The 27,062-nt window shown below is 44.8% G+C and overlaps 1 protein-coding gene across 3 annotated transcripts in view; it reads left to right on the top strand.

The window, feature by feature from the left end:
- LOC139061286 (uncharacterized) overlaps nt 1-27,062 on the top strand; it is a 66,202-nt gene that overhangs the window by 5,175 nt on the left and 33,965 nt on the right. For 2 of the 3 annotated variants that reach the window (XM_070541013.1, XM_070541014.1), the window contains exons 3-6: nt 3,499-3,763; nt 10,671-10,806; nt 22,587-22,778; nt 25,689-25,841. In XM_070541013.1, the coding sequence (XP_070397114.1) occupies nt 3,499-3,763; nt 10,671-10,806; nt 22,587-22,778; nt 25,689-25,841 (746 nt within the window). Of the gene's footprint in view, nt 1-3,498; nt 3,764-10,670; nt 10,807-22,586; nt 22,779-25,688; nt 25,877-27,062 lie in introns of all 3 variants that reach the window. The other variant, XM_070541015.1, reaches the window with a different exon arrangement.

A 27,062-nucleotide genomic window follows, 5' to 3' on the forward strand; every position in this document is an offset into this window, starting at 1 on the left:
ATATACACAAGCAGCATTTTCATAGTTACCATACTCTTTAATAGATACTGATACCTTCAATTTAGAAAACCCTGTATATTGGGCCTCATCAAACTAATTTCACAAAAGGTTTGTCAAGGTAGAAGCATAGAACTTTAGTCATTAGAAGACAGGTGAAAGGAGTTAATTATTGCAATTATTACTGAAAATTAAATTTCAGACAGCTCATCCCAATGAGAAATTGATGCAAGCAGTTTGTACATGCCACATAAGCATTTAGATATCAAAAATAGGGATTAGAGAAAACCTTCCCTTAGAGGTTCATTATTACAAGCAGCCATGCCCTCGAGAAGACATAACTTCTTTTTCTGTAGGCAGAAAGAGGCTCGAGTATTTTATTGACACATATATGTGCCCATGCATATATGTCATCTCTGTTGTAAACTTTTTCTCATGTACATGCAAGGTGTGTTTATAACATCTCATTGTGAACAAAATTTGCGTAATAATTTAAAGACCGCGATTTTGTAGCGATGGTATTCCTTTGCGCTATTCGTTAGTAGGCTGACCGACGCCCCGGCCCGTGCTACGTACTGCAGCTGCCGGCCGTTAGCGGTGGGCGAGAAGAGTGATATCGAATCGAGGGGTAAGTATCGCTACAAAATCGCAGTCTTCAAATTATTACGCACTGCCGAACGAACACAAACTTTCAATGTGTTTTCATAATTGTGTGCCCATTCAGGCATAGCAATCAAGGCGGGTAGCAGAATGCAAGTACGCTGTAACATCAGAGGAAGCTTTCGTGAAATTGCTTGCTAAATGTGCACAGCAACATGGCTAACATACGATAGGAAAGCGCTTTGCTCTAGCTAGTTACACAACGCTCATTACGTAAATCATAAGCTTCAAGAATGCGCGCAAGCGCCAACTTGCTTACCTTTCAAGACTTGGCAAACGCTCCTTCGTCTAACAGGTACAGAAGCACCGACGTTTCTTTGGCGCAAGCACTGTAGAACTGCCGATGAACTCCAGCTCCACAAAAGCACAACCTTCAACAGTATTCCAAACACTACAATTCGAAGCCCCAGTACCAGACTTTTCACAAGAGCGCGGGCAGGCAGCTCGGCAGAACAAAGGCAGCTCGGACGAGAGCTGTACTAGGGCACTCACTGACGACACTGGTGGATCGCTCGAAACACACGGCGAACTAATGGCGTTACAGGAGTCCGGAGGGTTTGGGATGGTCACTGCACACAACAAGGAGCACGTTTTGTCTAGGCACTTCTAAAATTTAACTCAAATACCACCTTACTGCAGGGAGCACTCAAGACAACCAACGTGGTGTGTCGACCAAACAAATACTACAGTAGCGCCACTCTGCGGTTTTTTAGAAAAATGTATCTTAAATGAAAAAATTGCGTGTTTTTTCCTAATAACATTTGATAGTCTTTTAATAAATTTATTTGGTCCAGAAGTGTGTACTTTGTACTTTGTGATACGAAGTTTAAGGAAATGTATATATAATAAAAACTAAGCGGATGTTGCCTTCAAGATTCGCAATTGCTTCAGGTGCATGCAGGTTGCAAAAGCACGGCCTTCGAGATCAGACTGTCACTCAAAGGAAGCCGTAGTAGGAGGCGGAGAGGCATTTAGGCCCCAATCATTGGGTTTACAGTGCCTAGGTAGGCTTCCTTATTTATAAAGTGTATACGGGGACTTCAGCCGAACCATGAGCGAGCTATACAGACGCACGCGGTACGATTCGGTGTCCGATCCGACGTGCGGCGCTGCATGCTACGGCATGAGCGGCGCGTAAGCTCCGCCTACATCCAACTCCCCAGCTTGAGTTCATATCCACGTCGAGAAACGCAATATAAACAACTCTGCACAACACTGCTTCGCTTTACGCGAAGGCTGTCGATAAAATTATGCCCCTGTGAGGGACAGAACACTTCACGACGGCGCGTTGTCCACTGACGGCTCCGCTAAAGCCAGCGATAGGGCCGGTAGGCATAGCTAGGCGGACGCTGCAGCCGACGGCGCTTGCGATCCAGTCCGAGCTCGTCGAAGAGTGCTTATTTTTGCCAAAACAATGAACACTGTACACTTAGGTCGGCCGTAATTAAATACAATTGGTTTACTCGACGCAGTCGTTGCGAAGGGCAAACCTGCAAGCGAAGCGAGCGCCCTCTCTCAGACGGTCGGTGTGTGATGTCTGCTCGCGAAATGCCCTCGCGTCGCGGCTCCCGATCTCACCAGTAGCTTAGTGCTAGTGTACAAGGCGCTGGTTTCATGACAGGCTCACGTTCGAGATAATTTTACTGAACTGGTAACTATTTCATGTCAGAAACAAACTGCAGCAGGCAAGGAAAAAGAATAACTGCGAGAAACCGGAAAGCCAGCACCGCCTCCGTGGAGGGAACGTCAGAGAACGTCACATGCCAGCCGCGCTGCCAATGGCTGCGGCCAGACGACGGTGCAGTTGTCGGACACGTCGAACGATGAAAATCTGCCCGGTTTGTCGCACGCCGGACGTCCGATCCGGCGCTTCGGCACGGCAAAACACCTCGATTCGGGCTGCAGTTTCGGCGCGTCAGACGCCGGATCGGACACCAAATCGGACCGTGTGTCTCCCGCTTTAGTTGGCGAACACGAGCCGATCAGCGCGCCGTCTAGTGCGATGGTGCATGGCCTACGGGCTTCTTTGGCACCTACTGAGCACAAATTCATGATCACCGCTCATATACACGCTTCCCATGGCACTAGCTGTCGTGTTTTCGAGAATACGTGCCCACATCTTGAATTGGTGAGACCATATTTCCTCTTAGCGTCCGGTATTAGAAGCAATTTTTTTCTATGAACATTCTACTATCATCTGTTACTAGGAAGTTGATTTAAAATTAGGAAAACAGTTACTGTGCAAAAAAACTTTTTTTTTAATGCAGCCAGTCTTTGCATATTCATTTATAGTTCAGATGCTGTTATATGTTCATTTTTCACTAAATCATTTTTAACAACTTTGTAGTAACGAGGGTTACTAGGAAGTTGATTGCAAATTGTGGAAAGTTACACCTGTCCATGAAACAACTGTCTTCCACCAGCCATGTTCACTGAATAATTATAACCTTATTGAATAATATTCATGCATGTTTTGTAACTTGGGTTATGTACTTTAAGAACATAATTATTTTTATTACCTTCCTATTGAATCGTGTTTCTAAAAAGTTAAAATAGTGTGTCTTAACTTTCTAGTAACTTTCTTTTTACATACTGAAGTTAGAAAAGAAGTAACCAACTTTCTTTTGACAAACGTTACTAAAAAGTAAAAGTCAATAGGATGTTACTAAAGTCGATAGGATGTTGATAAAAGTTCTAAAGAAAGTAAGGAAGCATTTTTGTATGGGAGAACACCGGTGCCCATGGTTAAAGGGGTTCGACAATCGCACCGAGCTGCTGACACATTGGATACGAAATGTGATCACCCGTACCGGGGTTTTCTTCCCACGCCACGCCCCACAGATACCCGTCGTAGACCGAGTGTCGATGAGGACGAACGCTGCTTCATGCGTTCGTGCACTTGGCAGAGCGACCAGGAGCCCTGCTGGATCGTGTCCGAACTGCAGGCCTGGAACCACATCCTCTCGCAAAGCTGCATCGAGCTGCGAGAGCACTTTTCCGGCGAGGTCACGCTCAAAGCATTCGACTCGCCCCTGGGCCATTTGCAGCACAAGTGGGGCGCCCTTCGGGTCTCGTTACTCCTGCATCTGCTGCTGCGGCAGCACAGGTGAGTGCGGGAAGCACCAGCGCACGTGGTGAACCCAAGCGCTCCCTTTTATATCGCGGTGACCAGTCTCGCAGCCCTGTGCGCGCGCATGCACGTGCGTAACCACCTTGGACGGCACGTGCAGCGCCAGTATGACCAGGCATGCGTTATTCGATTCCGCGTCTTCAGAGACCTTACAGTGTGAAATACAAGAAAAAACAGTATTCAGGCGACCGCAGCCAAAGCTACAAAGGGGAAACGCAGTGTACAGGTTTCTCGGAAAATTTGCTTCTCGATACCGCAGCAGACAACGCTGTCTATTGCAGTCACTAGTCAATATTGCAGTCAGAGATGTCTAACCATGCGCTCTCCGCAATGCAGTCGTATTTCACATGTGACGCTTTCTACGAGATGAATGCTTTGTGCATTGAAACTACACCTTGGGGTCTTAAGGTTACCCCAGATCACCCATTATTCGTGCATTTTTATGCTGCCCCTGTGCGACAGCCTTTGCTCTGGCCGCGAACGTAAGCACGGTGCGCTGTGGTCCCTGGCCTCCGAATTGTCACTTCGCTTAATGTTGTGGCGAATGGGTTCACCCTTGTGACAACTTCAATGTATTTATGACCCGTTTTGCGACCTAAAGCTGTGAGACATAGTTTTGCATCCAAATAAATGCCACGTACAAGTAGCTTTTTTCTTTTTTTTTTCGTATGTGACACAACTTTCTTCTCTCGTCTCTTTAGTGTTAGTAGCGCTGCCTGTTGAAATGGACTATAGTTTATCCTCCGTGACGCAACCCGTTCAGAGGTGGCTCATAATTACTACACCTGGCGACTCGTGTGCACTGTGACCGGAGTTTTGACCAGCCGTTTTTGCACATCAGGTCTACCGCGATGCTGTTCCTATGAGTGGAGTAAAAAAAAAGCTTCAAAGGTTTATGCAACCATTTCGACAATAGCGTTGTTGATACGTTTCAGCTCGGCCTGCCCATTATAGATTTTGTCGAGGGATCAAATAGGTGAATAATAACTGCATTGTCATTGCCAATGATGCCGCAAACGAATTCTTGCACGCTACGCATTGTCAAGACGTGTAAAATATGTATTTTTTCATAAAATATTATATTCGTACGACCCAAAAAATTGTGCCAGAAATAAGTGATACCAAAGCTTCCACTTTTTTTTATCGGTTTATTAGGTAAGGACAATATCACACGAACTTTAGTGCTACATCAGTTCAAAATCACCAAAGCAGTGCATGAAGCTGATGTGAAAAACGTCAAGGCCACGGAATGAACAAATTGAGGACACATATTTAATTAAACTTTTTAATTCAAGAGCCATGTTTATGTGAGGGGAAGTCAAGGGCCTTTTCAGAAAATGTAAATTCATTTTAATGATATAAAACGGAAACATACATTATTTTTCTACATAACCAAAAGGCCCTTCAACGCACTTTGCCCAAAATTTCAAAAGTTTAATTTTTTATTCCGCCGGAAAAGTTTTTTGTTTGGACCTGTAACCAATTTGCACCGCATCAATGACTTCTGCATTGGCTGAAAACCCTGTTTCCCTGAGCGCTTCCTTCAATTATCCAAACATGAAAATCACTTGCAACCAGATCTGGACTGTATGGCTGGTGTTCCATCAATTCGAATCCCAACTTGATCCTTCATTGTTTCGGCCATCCATTTGGCAGAATGTGGCCGAGCGTTATCTTGCTGCAGGATGACACCTTTTTGCAGTCTTCCATGACGTTTGGATCTGATTGCAGGTTTCAGTTTAGTTCGCAACACATCAAAATAGTTCTCACTGTCCAGTTTCGCCTCTTGGGGTGAAACGAACGGCTACCACACCTTCCATGTCGCAGAAAAGTGTCCGCATAATCTTACCAGCTGACGGTAGACGTTTAAATTTCTTAGCTTCTAGTCATGAGTGTTTCCAAACTATGGTCGCAGCCTTCGTTTCCGGTTCGTTATGAGGTATCCAAGTTTTATTTACATTAACAATTGCATCTCCCTCGCGACGATAACGGGCCAAATGTTTTCGAGAGTTGTCTAACCTATGTGTCTTAGGCTGCACTGACAATTTTTTCGGGACCCACCTTGCACGCACTTTCGGAAAATTTAGATTGTCGTGTAAGATGGAAAGCGCTCAGCCATTACTGATATGTTAGGTATGGGCGATTTCGTCCACTCTGGTGCATCTGTTTCCGATCACCCTACCATCAACGACTTTCACATTGTCCCCAGCCTTTGACCTCGGTGGCCTGCACGATTTTTCCTCGTCACCTAATGTTCTTCCCTGTTTGAAAAGCTCTATCCATTCGTAGATCTTGCTTCGCGATAAACGTGAACACCATACTGCGCTTCAATTCGATGAATAATTTCCGCGGGTTTAATGCCTTCCGCACATAAAAAAACGAATCACTGCCCACATTTCCTCCGTGGTGCAGATCGACAATGGAGCTGCTTTACGGTCTGCTACACTCTAACGACTAACGCGGCAATACGAGTGACACATTCTATAGAATTGCTGCAGAGCGCTGGATACTAGCAGTGTTACCAAACCCCAGTGCGAGAAATCGCAAAAGTTCCTTTTCTTGACTTCCCCTCGAATTTTTGTACATATGCAACGGCCATGGAACAATCTCAATGACGCTGCCCTTTTTCGAATGTATTGCGCAGGAGCAGCAGTCACCGGTCGTGTATTGCGACTAATTGCACCAAAATTATAATCGCAACCGAGAGCACATATAAAGTTCTGCATACTCGGCATAGGAAATGCGAAGATACAATGGAGTAAACCAATGTGAAGATACAGCTTGATAAAGGGCAAAAAAGTCTCACTTGAAACAAAGTTCAGTGCATGTATGCACAAAAGCTCGAAACAAGATATCTAAATATACGCACTAGTCTCCAATAAACCTATCTATCTAAGCAAACGCCACTGTATACAGGGTGTTTCAGCGAACAGTTTCGAAATTTTTGAAAGGTTGCCCGGGGCAGACAGCTAAATTTTAGTTTGAGCCCGTCTACTCGAAGCGACGCACACTACTGGCACAAAACATTTAAATTAAAGATGGACTAATTACCAAGGACTCACCAATTAACGTTGTAGCTAATTATTGTATGACCCATATTGCTATTTACGAATTCTAGCAATGGACTTGGCAAGGCGGTTCCACGCGGAGCGAATTCTCTGGGCAAGCTTCGACATATAAATTCCTGAACTTAGCAGAGAAAGGTATTGGCGTTCTAGTTACTTCTGCGCTTCAGTGCATGAAACGTTCTTTTTTTAAACAAATTAACTGGAACGCAAATGCATATCTCCGCAAGGTTCGGGAATTTATATCCCGAAACTGGTGTCATCTTGAAAATTCGTTCCAAGTGTATCCGCCTTTGAACTCCAGAGCTAGAATATGTAAATTGCTATATGGGCCATAATGTAAATAGTAATAAACTTAATTAGTGAACTTTTGGTAATTTGTCGATTTTGTATCTCCATTTATTGTGCAAGTATCGTCCGCCGATTCAAGTAGGCCAGCTCATGCCCTATGATTGTGATATCTGCCACAAGCAACTCTTAAAAGATTTTTTGAAAGTGTTCGCTGAAACGCCCTGTATAATGCAACACATTGCTTACGCAGCTCACGTGGTAGGATGTCCATGTACTCAGTATTGTTTTTTAACAATCTTGTTTTACAGATGCGACATCAGTATGCATCCAACTAAAGTCACTGTTTCTAGACGACGCTTTCCCTCTTGGAAGGAGTGTAAGCAGGCACGTAAGAAACAAAATAAGATGGGGTGTCTCCTTCATCGACCCCGAACAGCAGAAAACCTCAATTATAAAAAAATTAGCCCCGATGAAACGCGTACGCGCCTTTCTTCTAAGATAGCTGGCGTACATCTCGAGCTCTAATTCCAGCATAAAACTAAGAAAAGTATGCAACATGGTAACGAAATTACTAGGTGGGACATCTTGCCATTTGCCGTGTCTGGGTGATCCGCCTTGTAGACTAAGCCAGCGCTCGGGACTAGCATATTGAGTATGCGTCCAGTTCGAGAACCAGTCAGTCTTTTTTCAAACACAAAGCACTAGCGGAATAAAGGCACTGCCCACCGTGGTTGCTCAGTGGCTATAGTTTTCGGCTGCTGAGCTCGAGGTCGCGCGATCGAATCTCGGCCACGGCGGCCACATTTCGATGAGGGCGAAATGTGAAAACAGCCGTGTACTTAGATTTAGCTGCACGTTAAAGAACCCCAGGTGGTCGAAATTTCCGGAGTCCTCCACTACGGCATACCTCATAATGAGAAAGTGGTGCACGTAAAACCCCATAATTCTTCAGCAGCGCGGAGGGTCAGTCACTTTTTTCCTCAAAACTCAGAACTGAGTCATCACCATAACACGTATGCCACAACATCACGCAATGCAACTAGCCTTTAGACTACAAAAAAAAATTGGAGGATGCTTAAGCTTCGCCTTCAAGAGTGGAACGCGATAGCGTTATCGCACTCCGTTCGCACCGCCCACTCAAACGATCTACGCGAGCCAAACGTCTCGATCGCTATGGACACCCGGGCCGCGACGCGCCGTGAAGGCGGACGCGATCATGGGGCGAGGGGCGCGCCACGTGTCGGGGCAGCGCCGTACATTGCGAGGAGGGAGTCTGTGTTTGCCGCAAGATAGCTCTGTGTGTGCGCAGAGCGCAGAACAAATGTAGCAGAAACGTACTTCGCTACTCGTGTAGCCGCAACTTCTGTAATTTAGGTGGTCATAATTACCGATATACACCGCAGTATAACATTCTACGACACGTTTCTAAGGCAACACCGCATTCACTAGAAGCGCTTTAGTCCGGCTTGAACGATCGAACTCGTGGCTGAGTGGTAGCGTTCTCCATCTCTCACTCCGGAGACCCTGGTTCGATTCCCACTAGCCCATCTTGCAAGTTTTTTTTTTTATTTATGAAGTGCCGTCCTGGTTTTATCACTCACGGCCAACACTGCTGATGCCGACACCGATAACACCGGCTTTTCTGCGACACGAGCTCCTTAACGCTGTCGCGTGAATAAGCGTTAGACAATTATTGCCGTTTGTGCTACAATTTGAGGAATACTGGCGGGATTATCACATTCCTGATAGGGTTCTTCATGTTGGAGAAAAAAACCACTGCTCCCACGGTAAGACTTGACACACTTACGATTGGACATTTACACATCTAAAGAAAATAAACACCCCACATGAACACATAATACAAGATTTCCACGCCGTTCAGTTCAGGACAAATATAACTTTTTTTGTAATGTACACAGATGGTTCTACAACACAAGAACAAGTGGGTGTGGAGGGCGTAAGGAAAAAAATTCACTGACGCTTACGATGCTCCCTAATCTGGAATTTGAGCGCAGTTCCATAAGTGTTTTCATTTGGCGTGTCAATGTTCTGTATTATGATCATATAAGTACGAGGTTTATATTAGGAAGAGAACGTTGTAAGTAGCGCGTTCGGTTTCTATGCAGACGAAGTGCGCTACTCCGAGACTATATCGTAGCCTTCATCGCCGCGCAGCCTTTCTTGCGCGAAACTGCGCTTTTCTTACGTTTTCGTTACACCGACTAAAGCAGCCCTTCGTCGCGGGGAAATCGCGCCGCTAGTGTCAGTGGGCGACAACCAAGGGAAGGTCACATGGAGCCTTATTCGTGGCCGCTCGTCATCGCTCCTTGCAGGAACAGTGATCCCCGTCACACACGCTGGCACCGCGGACTGACCTCAGCAGCTGGTGCCGTAGACGAGCGTAGCCCTTTTGAACTCGTATCACCCTTGGCCCCCACTCGGTAGCTCGGATGAAATCGCCCACTTGGCGTGGAATGCCGTGATTACCGGCAACTCAGCGCATGCTCATGCCCCTCCGCTCCTCCTCTACTTTCCTCCTCGCCCCACTTTCATTTCACGCTGCGTTCAGCGTTCGTTTTCATTTTTGCTGTGCTCGTTCGCTCCGTTACGCCGAGGAAACTACACCGACGCTCAATGCAGGAATGGGCGCCTACAAGCTTCGCTCTAAAATTGGGAAACAAATATTCGAATACAACAGTACGTCTGTCTTAACTGCTGAAATTTAGGCTGTATGGACTGCATTTAAAAACTTATCACTGACAAGCATGAAATAATGGAATACTCTGGTTTGTCAAGTGCATTAAAAGCTCTTAACTGAAATCCGATTAGGAACACCTGCTAGGGGATAGTTTAACCGTGATGTCATCTAACAAATACAGGCAGTCATTTCCCTTCTGCTGGCCCCCAAGCCATGTTGGGATACCGGGTAATTAAGCAGCAGATAAATGCGCGTCTATGTTGGCGTGTGAAAGTAAATGAACATGACACTTCCATACAAAAATAGTGTCGGAGCGATTCGGAAGGCCTTCATTTCAATGTGGCAACAGGAAGGGAACTCTTGCGCAAGCAACAAGCTACACCTAACAAAACGCGTGCTTGGCGAGTGTAAGTCATGTAATCACTACGAATGGTTCATAAGTAGTCCTGTGTTGATTGCCGATTGGGCGCACAACTTCTCACTTAAGAGAACCCACCAACATGCGCAATGTGCCAAGAACCATTCACAGTGATGCACAATTTACTGACACGTACATATATTCAAACACACCGACGAAAACTTTTGCGCAAATTAAGTCACTTACACATATATTTACCCACCGCTTCAATTCAAGGAGACGATCCACTGGTGCCACTGACTGACTTGCTAAGATTTTAGATGAAACATGCTCCTTGCATAAACTGTACAACGACTAAGCCTTTGCTACTATTAGACTTGTTTTTTTGCACCCTGTAGCTGGCGCAGCATGACCTAAGTCACTTTTGCTGCAATAAACCCCATTTAAGCAGCAAAATTTTTTACGGTGCAGGTGCGTGACGCGCATCATGATAGACATGAGGCAAAACTTGCTCGAGCGACGCATCTTATGGCATGCCCTGCATACCGGTGCCGGGGGCCTCAAGTTCTTCAATTACCGTGCATCCGTTCAAGACCAACTTGGCATAGTGAGTGTGCCAGATTGACTTCCTCTTTGCTTTTTCTGGCTACGTTGCCTGTTGCTTGCTATGGTTCTAGCTGTCAAAACATTGAGTCCCTAGGATGCCTTCTCGCTCGAAGTTTTAGGGGTAATTTCTTCTGCACATCTGCGCCGAGGTAAACGGGTCGAGTCTGATGCTGGGCTGAATCAGAAAGCACAAGGTGAAACGCTGTGCGATCCGACGTTCAAGTGTGATCCGACGACCAACAACTGCTCACAATAAATTTCCCGTACATTTACCGCGAAAGAAGCAACTGATAAGATTACTTGCGCGTCATATCCGACGCCGCTTATTACCATGCGTCATCCTTCTTGATGCCGTCAGAGTTGTATTCACGGGGACAAATTTTCGGCGCGCCGGCGTTGACCAGCATAACTTGTACTGGTCAAATGGTGAACAAATCATTCCACTCCTTGTGCTTAATGTGCCCGCCATTTACGCCGACCCTATCACGGGTCCCTCAAGCACCCCCGAAGCTTATTGCGCTTTGCCTCTTTCGAGTGCATAAACGAATCCTATCCGTCGGACTATGCGTCCGAAAAATCGCTGTTCTTGAAATAAAGAAAAGTGCTGAATAAATGTCAAACTGAAATTTGCGACTCGTAAAATCCTGTGAGGTGGAGGAGGAAAGGAAGGAGATAAGTGTTTTTTTTAAGCAAACTCCTCCTTAGCAAGGTAACCCCCCCCCCTTTTTCAGTTTCAGGCTGGTGTGTAGACTTTTTCATAAAGTAATCCCCAAGATTTTGCATTCTAAAAATGTGTGAAGGCATGTGCTGCTGGGGCCACTGGTCGCCATGAGGTTATATATATATATATATATATATATATATATATATATATATATATATAATGTGTGTGTATATATATATAGTACTGTAATGGCCGTATGCGAACAAGGACCTCTATTACAGATTCACAATACTGTGACCGTTACACCATACGCGCTTTTCCCCTCCTACGACATGCGCAATAACCAGATGGTAGGTTTGGAACAGAAAATCCCACATATTTAACATGTTTAAAATATCATTTCGTCAAAATGTGGGCCAATTCTATAGACCAGGATTTTTCAAACTGAGTTCCACGGAACCCAGGTTTTCCGCGAAGGGTACTTTAGGTTTGCACGAGTGGCCAAACCTGACCTGTCTTAATTCCCCCTTCGGTGGATTCTCACGCTAGTTTAAATTTTACATACAAAAACCACGACTTATGCAATTGGGTAGTCTTCGAGAGGTTCATTCATAGCAGCAATCATTCCGATGCTGTAGGTAAGCACACTGGGAGGAAAAAGTAGGAGATGAGGCTACGGAAAGCAGGCAGGGCTACCTACGGGCAGAAAGTTTGGGTATTCTGACCATAGACAGTGCACTCTAAAAATATGGGCCGATTCTAGCGAAAGCAAAGTACAAAAAAATTACGCAGCCCGACATTCCCCCGGCGCCCTTCACTCAAGCAGTGACGCGATTGAGTGCTTTGGGCAGTGACTCCACCCCATTTTCTCCTCCAAACATGTCATGAAGCACGCAGGTGTTCATAAATTTATAACGCACTCTAGTAACTAGTATTTAACTTCAGACGTCGCACACCGAGCAGCAGAAAACTTGGCAGTGTAAATAGTGTCAAGCATCAGACTTGTTTATATTAACCTCCTCGATGCAAGTATCCCTCTTGCACCCTTACACCGCCGAAAGGTTTGCAATAGAAGCTATGGAGGCCGACGTGTGCCACATTTTCGGATACAGACTGAATTTTTCGTATAGCTTGACGCAACTTTGTGAAAAACGAGCCAATATTCTTGAACATTACAAAAGAAATGGTAGGAGTTGGCAAGTATGCTGCAACCCACCACCACAACAGGAATTATCACTGGTGGCCTGCGGTCTCGCTAACTTTACGAAGACTCCCTCTATGAGAACCGCGGAAACGCTATTCTTAACGGTAACGTCTAGCGGGGGCTTTACAATGTGGCTCCAGAGCACGAACATACGAGCCAAATTGCTTGTTATTTATTTATTTTTTATGCTATAGTGAAAGCCTTTCAAGGCCTATGCAGGAGGGGTAAAGTACATATACAATATAAAGCAGAACATGTCGAAGAAAAAAGTACAAGGCCAATATGTTGCGACAAGCACGTTACAAAAGAAAACTAAAATGTTACGTTATACAAACAATACAACGAAATAATTTTATGCAACACAGCTTAAGTAGCACAAAGGTGCTAATTATTAATAAACTAGAAAAAACAGCAACAATAACAAGTTCATTTGGCAGCACGCTCAACAGATAAATTAAACATGAGTAACTCAGCCAATTTCACTAAACATATGTTCAATCGAGTCAATGCCGGCTAGTTGCTGCATGGGCAGATTGCTTCACTCCGTTATTATGCGAGGAAAGAAAGAATATCTTAAATAGTTTACTCTTGCACAGTAAGGTGACAGTGACGTAGAGTGACGATGTGTTGTTCTGTGGGCCATAAGTGGATGCACGTAAGGCTTGAGAGGGAGACAATCTGCCTTTGTTAAGTTAAAACAAAAATTTAGGTGTGTGAATTTTATTCTCAATTGCAGCGTCCGAATATTATGTTCAGTCAGTAGCTGTCTTCAGGACTCAATTCAGGAATATTTCGACAAGATTCATCCTACTGTTTTACGCTGAATAAATTCTAGGACATCAATATCAGTTTTGATGTAAGGATCCCGTATCTTAGCTGCATATTCCACTTTAGGACGGACAAGGGACCTATAAGCAATTACACGTGTTTTAGCGAGAGCGTGATTTAATTTGTCTCAGCAGGCAAAGCTTTCGGAAGTCAGAGTCGCATAAGAAATCCAGCTACGAGTTCCAGCTAAGGTCATTGGTTAACGCAGCGCCTAGGTATTTGTATTCGCTAGCCTCGCTAAGTTGCTGAGATGCAAGGCTGTATGCAGATGAAAGCTTATTAATTTTTTTCGTCATTTTCACGAAAAGTGTTTTTCTTGTAATTAAGTTTTATATTCCAACGAGCGCATCAAGATTGAATGTTTTGAAAGCTGGAATTTAGCGTGATTTTGTCTTAAAGGCAGGTAATTTCGATGAAGAGCAAAGAGCCGTGGGGAAAAACAGTTATGGGCAAATTTCTACAGGCGAAGCAATAGTGCCAATAATATCATCATATATGTGTTAAATTACAACGCCCCTAAAACACTACCCTGAGGAACGCCAGAAGTACCGGGAAGTTCACTGGAAGAGTACGTATCGATAACAGCGAATTGCCTACGATTAGTCAGGCAAGCAGCAATCCAGTTTATAATATACCAGATTAAATTGAGCAGCTGAAGTTTTTTCTTGTTAGCTTTGGGTATGTATAACGACTTTAATATGCTTTCTTGAAATCCAAAAACATGACTTCAGTTTGTCTAGATTTCTTCACTATGCTAACTAATGAATAACAGTAGTTAATTGCGTTCCACTAGAAAAACCCTTTCGGAAACCATGCTGCAGAGGTGACAAAACGTGTCTATCTCCAAGAAACTTGCTAATTTCTTTAGCGTCTATGTCCTCTAAAAGCTTAGAAAAGGAGGTGACTGATATGGGACGATAGTTTGCTATTAGCGTGGAGTCACCCTTCTTTAGTACTGGGATAACACGGACAGTGAGGCAGTCTCTAGGAATCCCAGTTGAAACCTCATGCGCGAAATATAACTAAGAGTTCAGACAACACTTCAACGTATCTATGAAGAAAAGCATTGGGTATGTTGTCTGGCACATCAGTCAATTTCATTTCTACTATTAAAAGCATAGAAAAAACACCAAACATTGAAACTATACCATATATTGCAATGGGCTTGATGTGATTGGAAAGAGCAAGATCTGACGAGTGCGAGAAATGCTGTTAAAAACTCGTTCAACCGTTGCGCCATTTCCTGCTTCTCGAAAAAATTTCCGTCTTGCACAATCTGGTCAACTGTTCTGCGTTTTCCGCTAAGCCCCAAAACTTGTTACAAGCAGTCCGCATGAACATCCGCAACGCATGCTGAAAATAGTGTTGTTCGGCATTGCTGAGTGCTTAGTTTAATTTTGCTTGAGAGGTAGCAACTGTGACATGAAAACTACCTTGTCGTCATAAGCGCTTAACTTTCCTTTTGATGTGCAAGATTTCGCGCGTCATCCAGGGAGTACATTTAAATGTTTTCTTAGTTTTCTGAGGGGCGAAGTTATTGATGCAGTAGACCCAAATGTCTTTAAAGTCGTTGCCAAGCTTAACGGTGTCATGTCCTTTGGAGCTACCAAGATGCAAGCACAAATAATGAAGTACGCCTTCGTCCTTGGCGGGCGAGAAATCTTTGAAAGTAACAACGTTGCATCGATTGGTTCGGGTTGTTTGAAGGGAGCAAGAAAAAGACACAAGCACATGATCAGAAATTCCTAATTTGCTCCGGGCATAAGGTCCCTCACAGTATCACTGACGGTTATTCTGCCTGTTATTATAAAGTTTACACACCTCCAGTGCGTAAGCAAGCACTTACAAGCAATAATAGACGAAAAACTTGCGAAGCGCGCGAAAACATCGCCTGCTGTTTCCTAACTTTAGCTACCCGCTGGCATGTTTTAGATTTCGTACAGCCAACAAGTCCTCAAAATTCACTAAGAAATTTCTGTGTGTACAATTAAAAGAGCCGCTTTTTTTAAGTAAATCCACACCAATGAGAATGCAGGTTACATAGAGCCGGCTGTCCCAATGCACCGTCTAAAAATGCGCACACATACCACAAGCAAGCAAATATACTCTAGCTGCAAAACAGCTAAAAAAACAAGGTAAACCGGAAAACGCAACCTATTTATACCCGCAATAACTAATAGTTGGTGTCAAATGCACTCTACAATAGAAGTGTTACTAGACGTAAAACACAGTAATGTAATTTCAAGCACTTTACGAGCCGGTTTATGGAAGAATAAAGAGCTATGCCAGAAGAAACGGTGCTAGCCAGGCCAGCCTTCAAGGTAACCTGGCTATCCCCGCAGGGGCGTCTGCGTCAACAGGCGTTTGGTGTGTTGCGACACCACGTACCCGAGCACACGAGGGTTGGACCCTCCCGCGTTTAACCGTGCGTGGCTTAGTCGTGTCCGGGGAAAAGTGGATCCTGGGGGTTGAGCCAATGCCGGGTGTTTGGACCTTTACGGCCCCTCGGCGCAGGCAACACACCTCTTTGGCCTTGGCTTCACGTAGACGGCACCCCCAGACTGACCCTCCCGGGGGAAATCGTAGTTGCCTTTTACTGTCCCTCTCTTATGCGTCTTTCTCTCTTCCTTTCAATCTTTCCTGTCTTGTCCTCTCTTCTATTTACTTCCTACTTTCCTGGCAGCGAGGCTTAACCTTGTGTGGGTGGCTAACCTTGGGTACTCCGATTGGCTTATAGTAGCACTGTACAACTGGCGAGAGCTTGTCTTACTCGTAGGATCTGCTCCGTCCCAATGTTGGGCTCGGTGGTGGGCGGTTGGCGCTGCTGCTGAACTCAAGACCCCTATATGGCTTCGAAGTAAACCACTATCCCTTGATCGCCCTCTGAAAAGAGGGCGCACCGATTCAAGCTTCCAATTCTTCTTGAAGAACAATGAGGAGCACTTCCCTAAGTACCACGTCATACACAGTGAAGGCAACACACGCATGCGAAAATTCTCCCCCTTCAATTTGGCGAAGTACCTCGCAAACACGATAAGACCTGGCCACAAAGATGTCCAATGGAGACCTGCTAGTTTAATTGAAAGATAAAACCCAATAAGATAAAATGAATGACTTGAAGTGCATTGGCGATGTAGCAGTCACTGTGTCGGTACATCGAACCATGAATACGAGCCGTAGAGTAATTTCTGAAGACGACTTCTTGGAGCTTAGTAACGAAGAGCTGTTTGAAGGTTTTCAGGACCAAAATGTCATCAAAGTAGAAAGAATCCTAATCCGCAGGAATAACGAACAACTGCAAACAAAGCACATTTTATTAACATTTGGTACCAGTGTTCTGCCTAGTACATTAGATGCAAGCTACATCAAAGTGCGTGTTAGGCCATACATCCGAAATCCTCGATGGTGCTTTAAGCGCCAGAGGTATGGGCACGGATCCCAGACATGCCGAGGAAGGCAGAATTGCGCGAAATGCAGCTCGAACGAACATCGATCACACCTGCAACTAATCTCCACATTGTGTGAATTGTGAAGGAAGACATCCAGCCTACTCCAGGACATGCCCTAAATGGAAGGAAGGAAAAGAAATCATTGCAGTAAAAGTCAAATAACAGATAACATTTCACGAAGCAAGGAAAATTCTTTCATGCTTGGATCACACAAGCTTTCCCGAGGTGGCGTATAGGGGGGGGGTGGTGAGGAGGCAGCGTCACATATCCCTCGGGAGTCTACCGCGGCCATTGATAGTGGTCCGGTAATCACTACTGCGCCCCTGGTGGCAGCAGCAAGCTGGTGGGAGCTCCATCAACATCGAAGGTGGGCCTGCCGACCTCGGTTCCGCAGGTCCCAAAGCTAATCCGAACTCCACGGCCTGGGACGCAAGCTTCAGCGCCTAGTTCACGACCCTCCAGCGCCTCCGAGAAGGTTATGGAGGTCGAACAAAGATCCCCGGCGTCATCGATGCCGTAAGATCAGCGCTCTGAAGAGCGCGCTAGACGAGATAAAAAACATGTAACTGCTCAAAAAAAGGGACCGGTAACCTAAGCGGTTACCATCCTTGTATACATATTTATCTATTTTTAACAGGGGCTCTTGAACACAGACAACAAAAATCTTCCTCGATATGGCTACACAAATAATTCAGTGGAATGCCAGGGGCCTATCTAAGAATCTAGATGTCACAGGTCTGCTAGAGGAATATCAGCCACGACTGTTCTATGCTCAAGAAACACATTTAAAGTCTACACACAAGAACTCCGTAAAGATAGAAATATTGGTGATTCTTCTACAGGTGGTCTGGCAATCATAGCCCAAAAGTCAGTCGCATTCCAGCATGTATCACTTCATAGTTCATTTGAAGCAGTGGCTGTTCAGGCTATAATGTTCAACCAACTTATAACTATTTGCTCCATATATATACCGCCTCATGAACGGTTTGACATTGCAGCCCATTTTGGAGTGCATCAAGGTGCGATGCAAGAGGACGGGCTATAGAAAAGTTCCTTCTTTCTTCTGGGGCCTGTCTACTTAGTACGGCAGAGCCAACCTTTTACAGTTCCACACACACCTATTCATGTATAGATTTAGCCATAGGGTCAGCATCCCATCTTCCTTACCTGGAATGGAGAGTTATCAGTAATCCATATGGTAGCGATCATTTCCCAACACTCCTAGAAACCACACATTGGCACGATGTACCAGCTTACCCCAAAAAGTGGGAACTTCAAAGTGCAGACTGGTCAAAATTTAGAAGCCTATGTAAACTGTGCCTGGAAGATGTGCACCACCTAAGTGTAGAGGAACTGACCACCTACATCGCTGAACATACCCTCTGTTCTGCTGAAAACTGCATACCTCAGTCCTGCACAGCTAAAGTCTATCCAAAACCGTAGTGGAACAGACTGAAACTGCAAACAAACGCCAGAACAAAGCATGGAGTAGATTTTCACGCTAACCAACCACAGAAAATTTAATAGAACTTAAGCGGTGCAAAGCAAATGGCCGCCGTATCCGCCGAGTATCGAAAAGAGAAAGCTGGACACCCTACCTATCCTCGATAAACTCATACAAGGATTTTAGCAAAGTGTATAATAGAGTACGTAAACTAAAATTGCAACGCCCAAATCCTTTTCCTCTCGTCACTGGCTCCGGCGATACTATAGAAGATCAAGCAAAAACCCTTTGTGAACACTTTCAGAGGGTATCTAGCTCCGAAAATTATACGGAAAGTTCTTACACCATAAAAACCTAGCTGAAAATATCCCTCTGCGTCCAAACAAGTTGTCATCAGCAGGATACAGAAAACCACTAACAATCCATGAACTCAAGCTTGCCCTAGGCTCTTGTGGCAGCTCGGCTCCAGGTTCTGACACAATAACATATGATGTAATCAAGAATCTGCCTTCTGAGACCCTAAACTGCATCTGTGGTCTCTATAATAATATTTTTGCAACTGCTCATATACCTTCTTGGAAGGAGGCAATAGTCCTGCCAATACTCAAACACGGCAAAGACCCTTCCTTAGTTAACAGTTACAGACCAATTGCACTCACAAGCTGTTTACTTAAAGTTTTTGAAAAAAAATGATTAACCGTCGCCTTGTGTTCTTTTAGGAATAAAATAGTATATTGGACCCTCAACAATCTGGCTTCCGAAGAGCAAGGTCTACAACCGATAATCTTGTCCTCGTTGGGTCCTATATACGTGATGAATTTCTACACGGCCAATACTGTCTATCTGTATTCATTTATCTTGAGAAGGCGCATTATACCGGCTGGCGATACGGTATTCTGCAAGACCTGGCGTACTATGGAATGAGTGGTAATATGCTGAAGTTCCTGCAGAATTACCTATCTGAAAGGAAGTTCCGCGTAAGAATTGGCAGTGTACTTTCACGCACTTCTGTTCAAGAAAACGGTGTACCACAGGGAGGAATGCTAAGTTGCACACTTTTCCTAATTAAAATTACCTCTCTCCGCTCTGCTATACCATCCATGGTGTCTTATTCTATGTGGACAACATCCAAGTCAGCTTTAAATCTTGCAATCTGTTCATTTGTGAACGCCAGATACAGTTAACTATTAATCGGCTCGCCGAATGGGCAGAGGAAAACGGGTTTAAATTCAGTGCAGATAAGACTACGTGTATGCTGTTTTCGCGACGAAGAGGGGTATGTCCTGACACTTGCATTACGATGAATGGGAGAAGCCTGGTAATTATAAAAGAACAAGAATTGTTGGGTGTAATCTTCGATACTAAGCCAACCTTCACACAGCATTTAAGAATGGAAGCTGAAATGTGTTAAAACAATCAACCTTTTAAAGATTTTCTCACCAGTCGTGGGGAACAGATAGGCGCCATCTCCTATCTTTTTAAAAGCCTTGTGTTGTCACGCATACACTATGGATGTATTGTTTATCAGTCGGCTTCAAAGACAGCACTTAAGCTACTCGATCCTATCTATCGCTTAAGTATCCGCCTAGCGCTTGGTGCCTTTCGTACGAGCCCTGTCCAAAGTCTCTATGCAGAGTCAGATCAGTGGCCATTGGCTTATCAGCGTGCATATCTCGGAGTCACCTATGCAATAAAAACGATGTCGCTAAAACATCATCCATGCAAAGCACTCATAAATGATCTGTCCACAAATTAGTTGTACTTAAACCAGCCTTCTCACGCCCCGCCGTTCCCATTAGCGGTAAAATCTGTTGCGAAAAAACTTGCAATATTTTTCACAGATCTACAGGAAAGTGACTATGCTGAATCCATCCCACCTTGGGGGAAATGTCCAGTCACTAGTGGCTTGTCCTTTAGAGAGCTTAAGAAAAAAAGTTGTCCAAGTGCCCTCATCCAGCAACATTTCATGGCTCTTGAAGACAAGTACAGATCTATTGCATTTTTCACTGATGCTTGAAAGTCTGCAACTTCGGTATGATGCGCAGCCCATGGCCCAAACTTCTCCAACTCTAAAACCTTGCATAACCATAGTAGCATCTTTACAGCGGAAGCGTACGGTATTCTGATCACTGTTGACTACATAGTACAGAAAAAGATACAAAAGTCTATAATATACAGATTCCTTAAGCGTTGTCATAGCCCTGTCCTGTGGCAAAGCAAGCCGAAACCCTGCAATCAACCAGCTCCTTAAACACATTCACGTAGCGTACAAACAAAACCTTGCTCTTGTTGTATGCTGGGTGCCAGGCCACTCTGGGATCGCAGGCAATGAAATGGCGGACAAAAATGCTGGGGAAGCGGCTCATCGAGATACAATTGATGTAAGCTGAGTACCTGGTGTAGATATGAAACCTGCGGAACGAAAGGCACTCCATAATCATTGCCAAGCTCAGTGGGACAAGGCAGTTGAAAATAAGCTGCTCCTGCTGAAGCCGCAATTAACCAAACCTTTTCCACTGAAGCTTGATAGACCCACCGAAGTCACCCTGGCACTACTCAGAATAGGACATACTTATGACACACACAAATACCTCTTCACAGAAACTGACCCATCGACGTGCACACGCTACAGTAAGAGCCTAACCGTCCTACATGTCCTCATTCAATGTCCTGAACTTCACCGAGACCGATTGGCTGATTTTAGAGAACTCGACTCGCACCATATACCCCCCATCCCTCGATGTTCTTATTAGAGGATGCATTTTTTAACTTTAAAGAGTGCTTAATTATCTTGCACAAGCTAACTTTCTCGACATGATCTCATACCATCCAAACCAAACCTTTAAGACCAAACCATAAGATTGTGCCTCACAGGTGAGGCACCATCTGATGCACAAAAGTATGTCTGAGCTCTTGCACTTCTTGCGGAAGCAAGAACTGTACAGCAAGGGACTCAGAAAATCCAGAATAATTTAACCTGTGTGCCTATAGCAAATGCATTTAATGCCTTATATGTATCTTAGTCATTATTTTAGGATTCATCCACTAGTGTTTAAGGATATATCTTACGTGTGGGCCTCTATACAGCCTTTATTTTAAGTCATAGTTCTAAACTCACAATTTTACTAAACCATACCATATGTCCTGGCGTTGTTTGGCCTTATATGCCCTTGCGCCAATAAACATCAATCATCAATCAAGGTATCCTGGCTCTGCAAGAACAAAGTCGATCCGAAGTCCCTACATCCCTGCATTTCTATGCATACAGCAGTGGCACAGCGGCAGCTCTCACTCTTACGTGATATATTGAGAAACTCTGACTTCACGCATAGGTTCTTTCTATAATTACTAGACCAAGTTGTGGCGCTAATGACCATGGGAGTTGTAGGCTGGCCGGCTCAACCTGCATAAGCAGTATAACGCGAATTTGCACGAAATATGTTCTTCTGGCTTCAAACGATTTTGTAACTTTGTTGATCACTTTTAACAGAATACAAGGTTGAAAACGAGAACACTCGCGGTCGTAATACATGTATGCAAAACTTTCTTGATTTCAGTGATTGGAAAAGTGGCACTGCTTTGAAAGTTGAGCCAGTATAGGTAGAGGAATAGTAGTAAACTTAGGCCAGACGTGCTGAGATCTGACAGGTCATGTATTAACATTCATTCCTGAGGTAGTTCGGCTGAAACTCTCGAGTTAGAGAGGTTGAGATGGGGACCGACTGTTTTATAGAAGTTACGTAAAAGGGGTAAACTGCTTTAAAAAGGCGGGCCAACGTTTTCATAGGTTTACGTGTTTTTCCAAAGTTGTATGAGTTGTGCCGTTGTATAAGTATATAAACAGCTGTATAGTGTACAGCTGTATAAGTTGCAAGGAAGCAGGGGCGACACACTCTCAGACAAGTTGGCCGTCGTTCCAATATGTGGACCTTCCTTTGTAAAAAGAAGCCTTGTCCTCCTTAGCGTGCTAGCTTTAATGGGCCAACTAATACGCCAAGCATGACAATGACGTCTTCGACGAAAATAGGTCCATTTATCCAAGCGCCCGCTAGCCTGTGTGAGGCGGTTTTTCTGAGCTCGTTCAATATATACACCGCAGCGTTCTCTCTGGCACTTTTGGTAGTAAACGCTGTACCTTCAAGAAGCGCTACATAGTCGCCATATCCCTCACTTCCTTCCTTGGCTTTCACAGGTCTACCCAGGCGACCGATATCATCGGTATTTGCAGGAGATAAACATGTGGTCACGCTCGGTCGCCAGTCTGAAGAACCTGCACACCCTCAAAGTCGAGGATGCACACTTCGACGCGAGTGTTGCGCGTACGCTCGGACGCTACGTGGAGAACAGCACTGCACTTTGCGCCGTCCACTTCAGCCGCATCACTGTAAGTATTCAGGCTTTTGAAGGTATCTTTACTAAACGACTGAAGCTACGGCTCAAACACGTTCTTCTGCTGCAGCTGTTGCACGTTTGCTTTTGGCGGTGCGATGGTTTATAACAGAACCGACAGCCGAGCTAGTAAGTCTCGATTCATTTTTTAATCCCAATATCGAGCGTAGAAAACATGGGTGACAGAGAAGCACACGCAGACAGCGCTGTTACTGTCAACTGACCATTTGTTGAACACGATGCCAACGCGAACGGCAATGAGCTTGCGCAACAGAAAAGCGAAAATCTGAAAGGCGACGCGATCTGTCTGCCGCTTGTGCGTGTCCTTGCGAAATTCGATCTCCTTATCGCCTACCTAGGACGCAGAAGCAACTCTTATTCCACACCACGGTCAACGCAAAGTAATTGAGGACGATATCTCTATCTACGATAGGAGCGGCCGTGTCAAAATCAATGTTTACACGGTGTGCAGCAGTGTCTCTGCCCAGATTGAGACATTAGAAAATGCCGGGTATCCACACTACATTGTAACTAGGCCCTGTGACAAGGTGGCACGATGGATCAAGGGATCTGGCAGGCACGAAGACCAAGGAAAAGATAGGCAAGATCAGCACGTCTCACTGCCATATGTTCACGAGCTTGCACACAACACAACTTAAGCAATTGCGCATCCCCATATTGTGTGAACGTCGTTTTCACAGCTCTCAATAAACTGCAAAGCGTTTAAGCACGTGTCAAGCAACGAGCAGAAGGCGAATTTAAAAACAATAAGTCTGCTGTCCTACACGGAAGCCCGTTCATTCTCTGTGCGACAACCACCAGATCCGTTTGTCCTGCGGCAATGACAGACTAGGTGTGGCAACGTCGGATTACGAGAGCACCAGAGAGAATTCTAAAATATCTTTTTTTTCGTACATAGTATCCCACTGCGCGAATCATAATTGCGAGTTTAATAAGACGGTGATCTTAGACGGACGCAGAGACATAAACAAAAGGAATATTCCTGGAGACTTATCCCACTAGCGAGAACAGTACGAAGGGCGTCAGCAAGCAGTCGATCACCCTAAGCAATGAGGAGATCAAATTATTGAAAAACAAGCTTAAGATGCTACCTCTTTTCGTCGCTGTCTCGGCTTCTCTTGAGCATATCCATTCACATTCCTGTTTACATAACGTTTAATAAATATTTAGTTGAGTCAGCGCTATCCGCGTGTGCTTTTCTGTGGACCATATTGTTTTTTGCGCTGGACAAGTCAATTCTAAGGTGTAAGAATGATTGCTCAGTAGAAAGAGAAAGTGAGCAGCTTCCTTTTGTCGGCGCTTGTTTTCGTTGCACAAGGAGGCCCTCAGAACAAAATAGTTTTCAATCCTAACATAACAGTTCTGCGGAAACCGGCAAAGTGAAGTAATTAAACAAAAATGAGACATCCACGAAATCACAGAATTTGCTACAAATAAACCCACGCCGGTTCCTCGAATAGTCTCACAGTTGAAGAAAAGTTCGTCCTGGTCTGGGACTCGAACCCGGAACCACCGCCTTTCCGGGGCAACTGCTCTACCATCTGAGCTAACCAAGCGGCTAGCAGACAGCAGGGCGAAGTCGAAGCGCTGTAGCAGTGTAGCAATTCTTTGTAGCGATTTCTACGATTAGGTGGATGTCTCATTTTCCCTTAATTTTCAATCCTATTAGGGTTGCGAACTCTGGGCCGTGTAAGCTGACTTACCATGTTTACGAAATACAGAGAAAAAAACGCCTCTCATTGTGCGTTGCCGGCAAGTAATCTATAGGTATCGTTACACAAGACGGAAACACTGTAGAAAGGAAGGTCATTGAAAAGCTTGTATACAGACTACCAGATTTTTTATTTGTTTTTGACGTTAGGTAGTCCCCAACCAATCGTTAGCGATAGATACGAACGATTCTAGCGTTGAAAGCAAGCAGCCACCTTTTAAGGTTTATTTTCGCTAAATTCTGGCATGCGGCAATTTCTTGCTACGTCATTTCAAGAAAGATATTCAAATTTCCTATACCAAACTTTAATGTATGTAAACTATGCAGGTGCTACTGTTTCGTGACTTGCAGCTATGTATGCCTTATTATAACTATTTACGTTATTAAAGCTTGGTTATATGTAAACAGCCGAAAATGTCGGCCTATATTTAAAGGAGCAGTAAAGCGAAACGCTGCATTAGCTTGGAATGATGATGTATTGTTCGAGTACTCTGGTGGTCTTTAACGTCGCTGTAGTAGGTTGCTTATCGCAGTCACGGTCTAAGCTTTTGAATTTCGCGCCGACACCACACAGCTGTTGCGTCAGTGTGAGGTCCGGGATTTCAACACATATTTTTCTACTTGGACCGGGTTCGGCTCATTGAAAGTTCCCGAAACTTGTAATGTTTCACCCTTTGCTCCTTTAGAACACAATATCGTCTATCTTTACCAATAAAGAATTGACTAAGACGTTGCAGATGCTGTCGAGACTTACGGACATCGCGGTGGGCTGGCGTTAGAATTTTAGGGTGGCATCACCACCCGTTTTTCACTCTTGTCGCGTTCTCTTATTGCCACTCTTATCGCATTCTCGGTATAACAGTGGTGTTGTTGATATTATAAGAGGATGGTTTACAAATCAATTTTCTCTTCGCTGTCTCTTTAAACTTATGGGCATGCCAATGTATTATGGTCGCACGCCTACAGTGACAGGAGTGAGAAAATTTAGCGCACCCCATGAGTCTTCTATGCAAAGCAGAAAAAAGTCATTGGATATTCTAGCGCTGCCTTGCGTCCATCTCTGCCTAGATATATATCTTTAGAATGGCGCGTAGAATGCCTAAATCTCCTCGGTATAATTGTAACACCCTGGAGCATTGGAGCACTCTGTAACGCACTACATTGCACGTGCAGGTTGCCGAGGAGAACGCCGGTGTGTTCCTGGATTCGCTGGCAAGAAACCGTACAGTCAAGTGCCTGCGGTTACAAGAGCCATTTCTGTTGGCACGAGAAGGCCGGGCTCTCGCAAACGTCGTGCGAACCCACGTCGCCCTCGAGAATCTCTACGTAAGGCAAACAAGGATACGAAGTTTTATTTAAAGGTACACTTAAAAGAGAAGTAAGTTTAGCGGTATTATGAAAAAGAATAAGTGTCGCAATTTCGCCCGAAAGTTGAAAAGCTGACGTTAGACTACAGAAAGGGATGTTCGTAATTTTATCGTTGGTAAGAACTTCACAATTTCCTTTGTTTTTAAACATTCGTTTACTAATTAAAGCCGCAGCCATGGCGTCAAGCGCACACAGGGAAATGTGAACGGATCTCACTCGATGACCACAAACCTGCCCTATCACAGTACTCACGTAAGATCCCTGTTTTATTTAGGGACCTTACTCTGGCATGATGAACACCGCCAGCGGCGAGTGATCTCTTCGTGTGGCCTCTCGCTCCAATGAGTCTCCGAAACATGAGAATACACAATATCAAACACTCCGCGCGCCCGCAAGCGGACATCGCGCAAGAAGCCACCAGCCATCTCGGCTAGCGTGAGCGTTGCGCCCGCCGCAGAATTATTCCAGTATGGGACGGCGAGCCTCGTATACAGGGAGCCGCACCATGCCTAGCCGCGGCTGGGCTAGAGGTTGAACAGTTGATATCCAGCGCTGAGCACGCAGGAAGACGGCGCGAATCCACCATTCTAGAGTCAGATTTCACCGCGCTGACTCTAGAATGATTGTCACTGATTTTACACACTCGAATGCTTTCTCTCGCACCTACATTCTACGAAGGGTCGGGCGCCGTCCTATCGCATTTGTGTTCTCTACGGCGACGCACAAGGAAAGTGAAAGTTCACCTGCATCGTCCCTTCATGACTTCTGTAGTAATAGAAACGACTTTATAATGCCACAGAAGCCACTCGTATTGTGACAGAAGGTTTGGTCAGGCGGAAAAGACACTCGGGTGGGCACGCAAGCTTGACGTTCCCGTCTCAGCTCACTGAGACGCCCTGACGTGGACGAAGCCTGCTCGGCCTAGCCAAAATCCTCCGGTAAAAATGGACTACATTGTATTCGAGATGAGCCAAAGTCTGCTATTGGAAAGTTTCCATAGCATTTACAGGCTCCAAAATGGCCCGAGTACAAAAAGTTAAATCAAAGTCCATGACGTTACATTTAGATACAGGGGCTACGCTTGCAGTGCGAAATTTAGGAAGATATAGCTCAGCGTTCGTTTTCTGTACTAATCAATGTCCTGCTACAAAATTTTTTAAAAATACTATTTTTAAGAGA

This window comes from Dermacentor albipictus, chromosome 6, assembly GCF_038994185.2.
Source record: "Dermacentor albipictus isolate Rhodes 1998 colony chromosome 6, USDA_Dalb.pri_finalv2, whole genome shotgun sequence".
NCBI lineage: Eukaryota > Metazoa > Arthropoda > Arachnida > Ixodida > Ixodidae > Dermacentor > Dermacentor albipictus.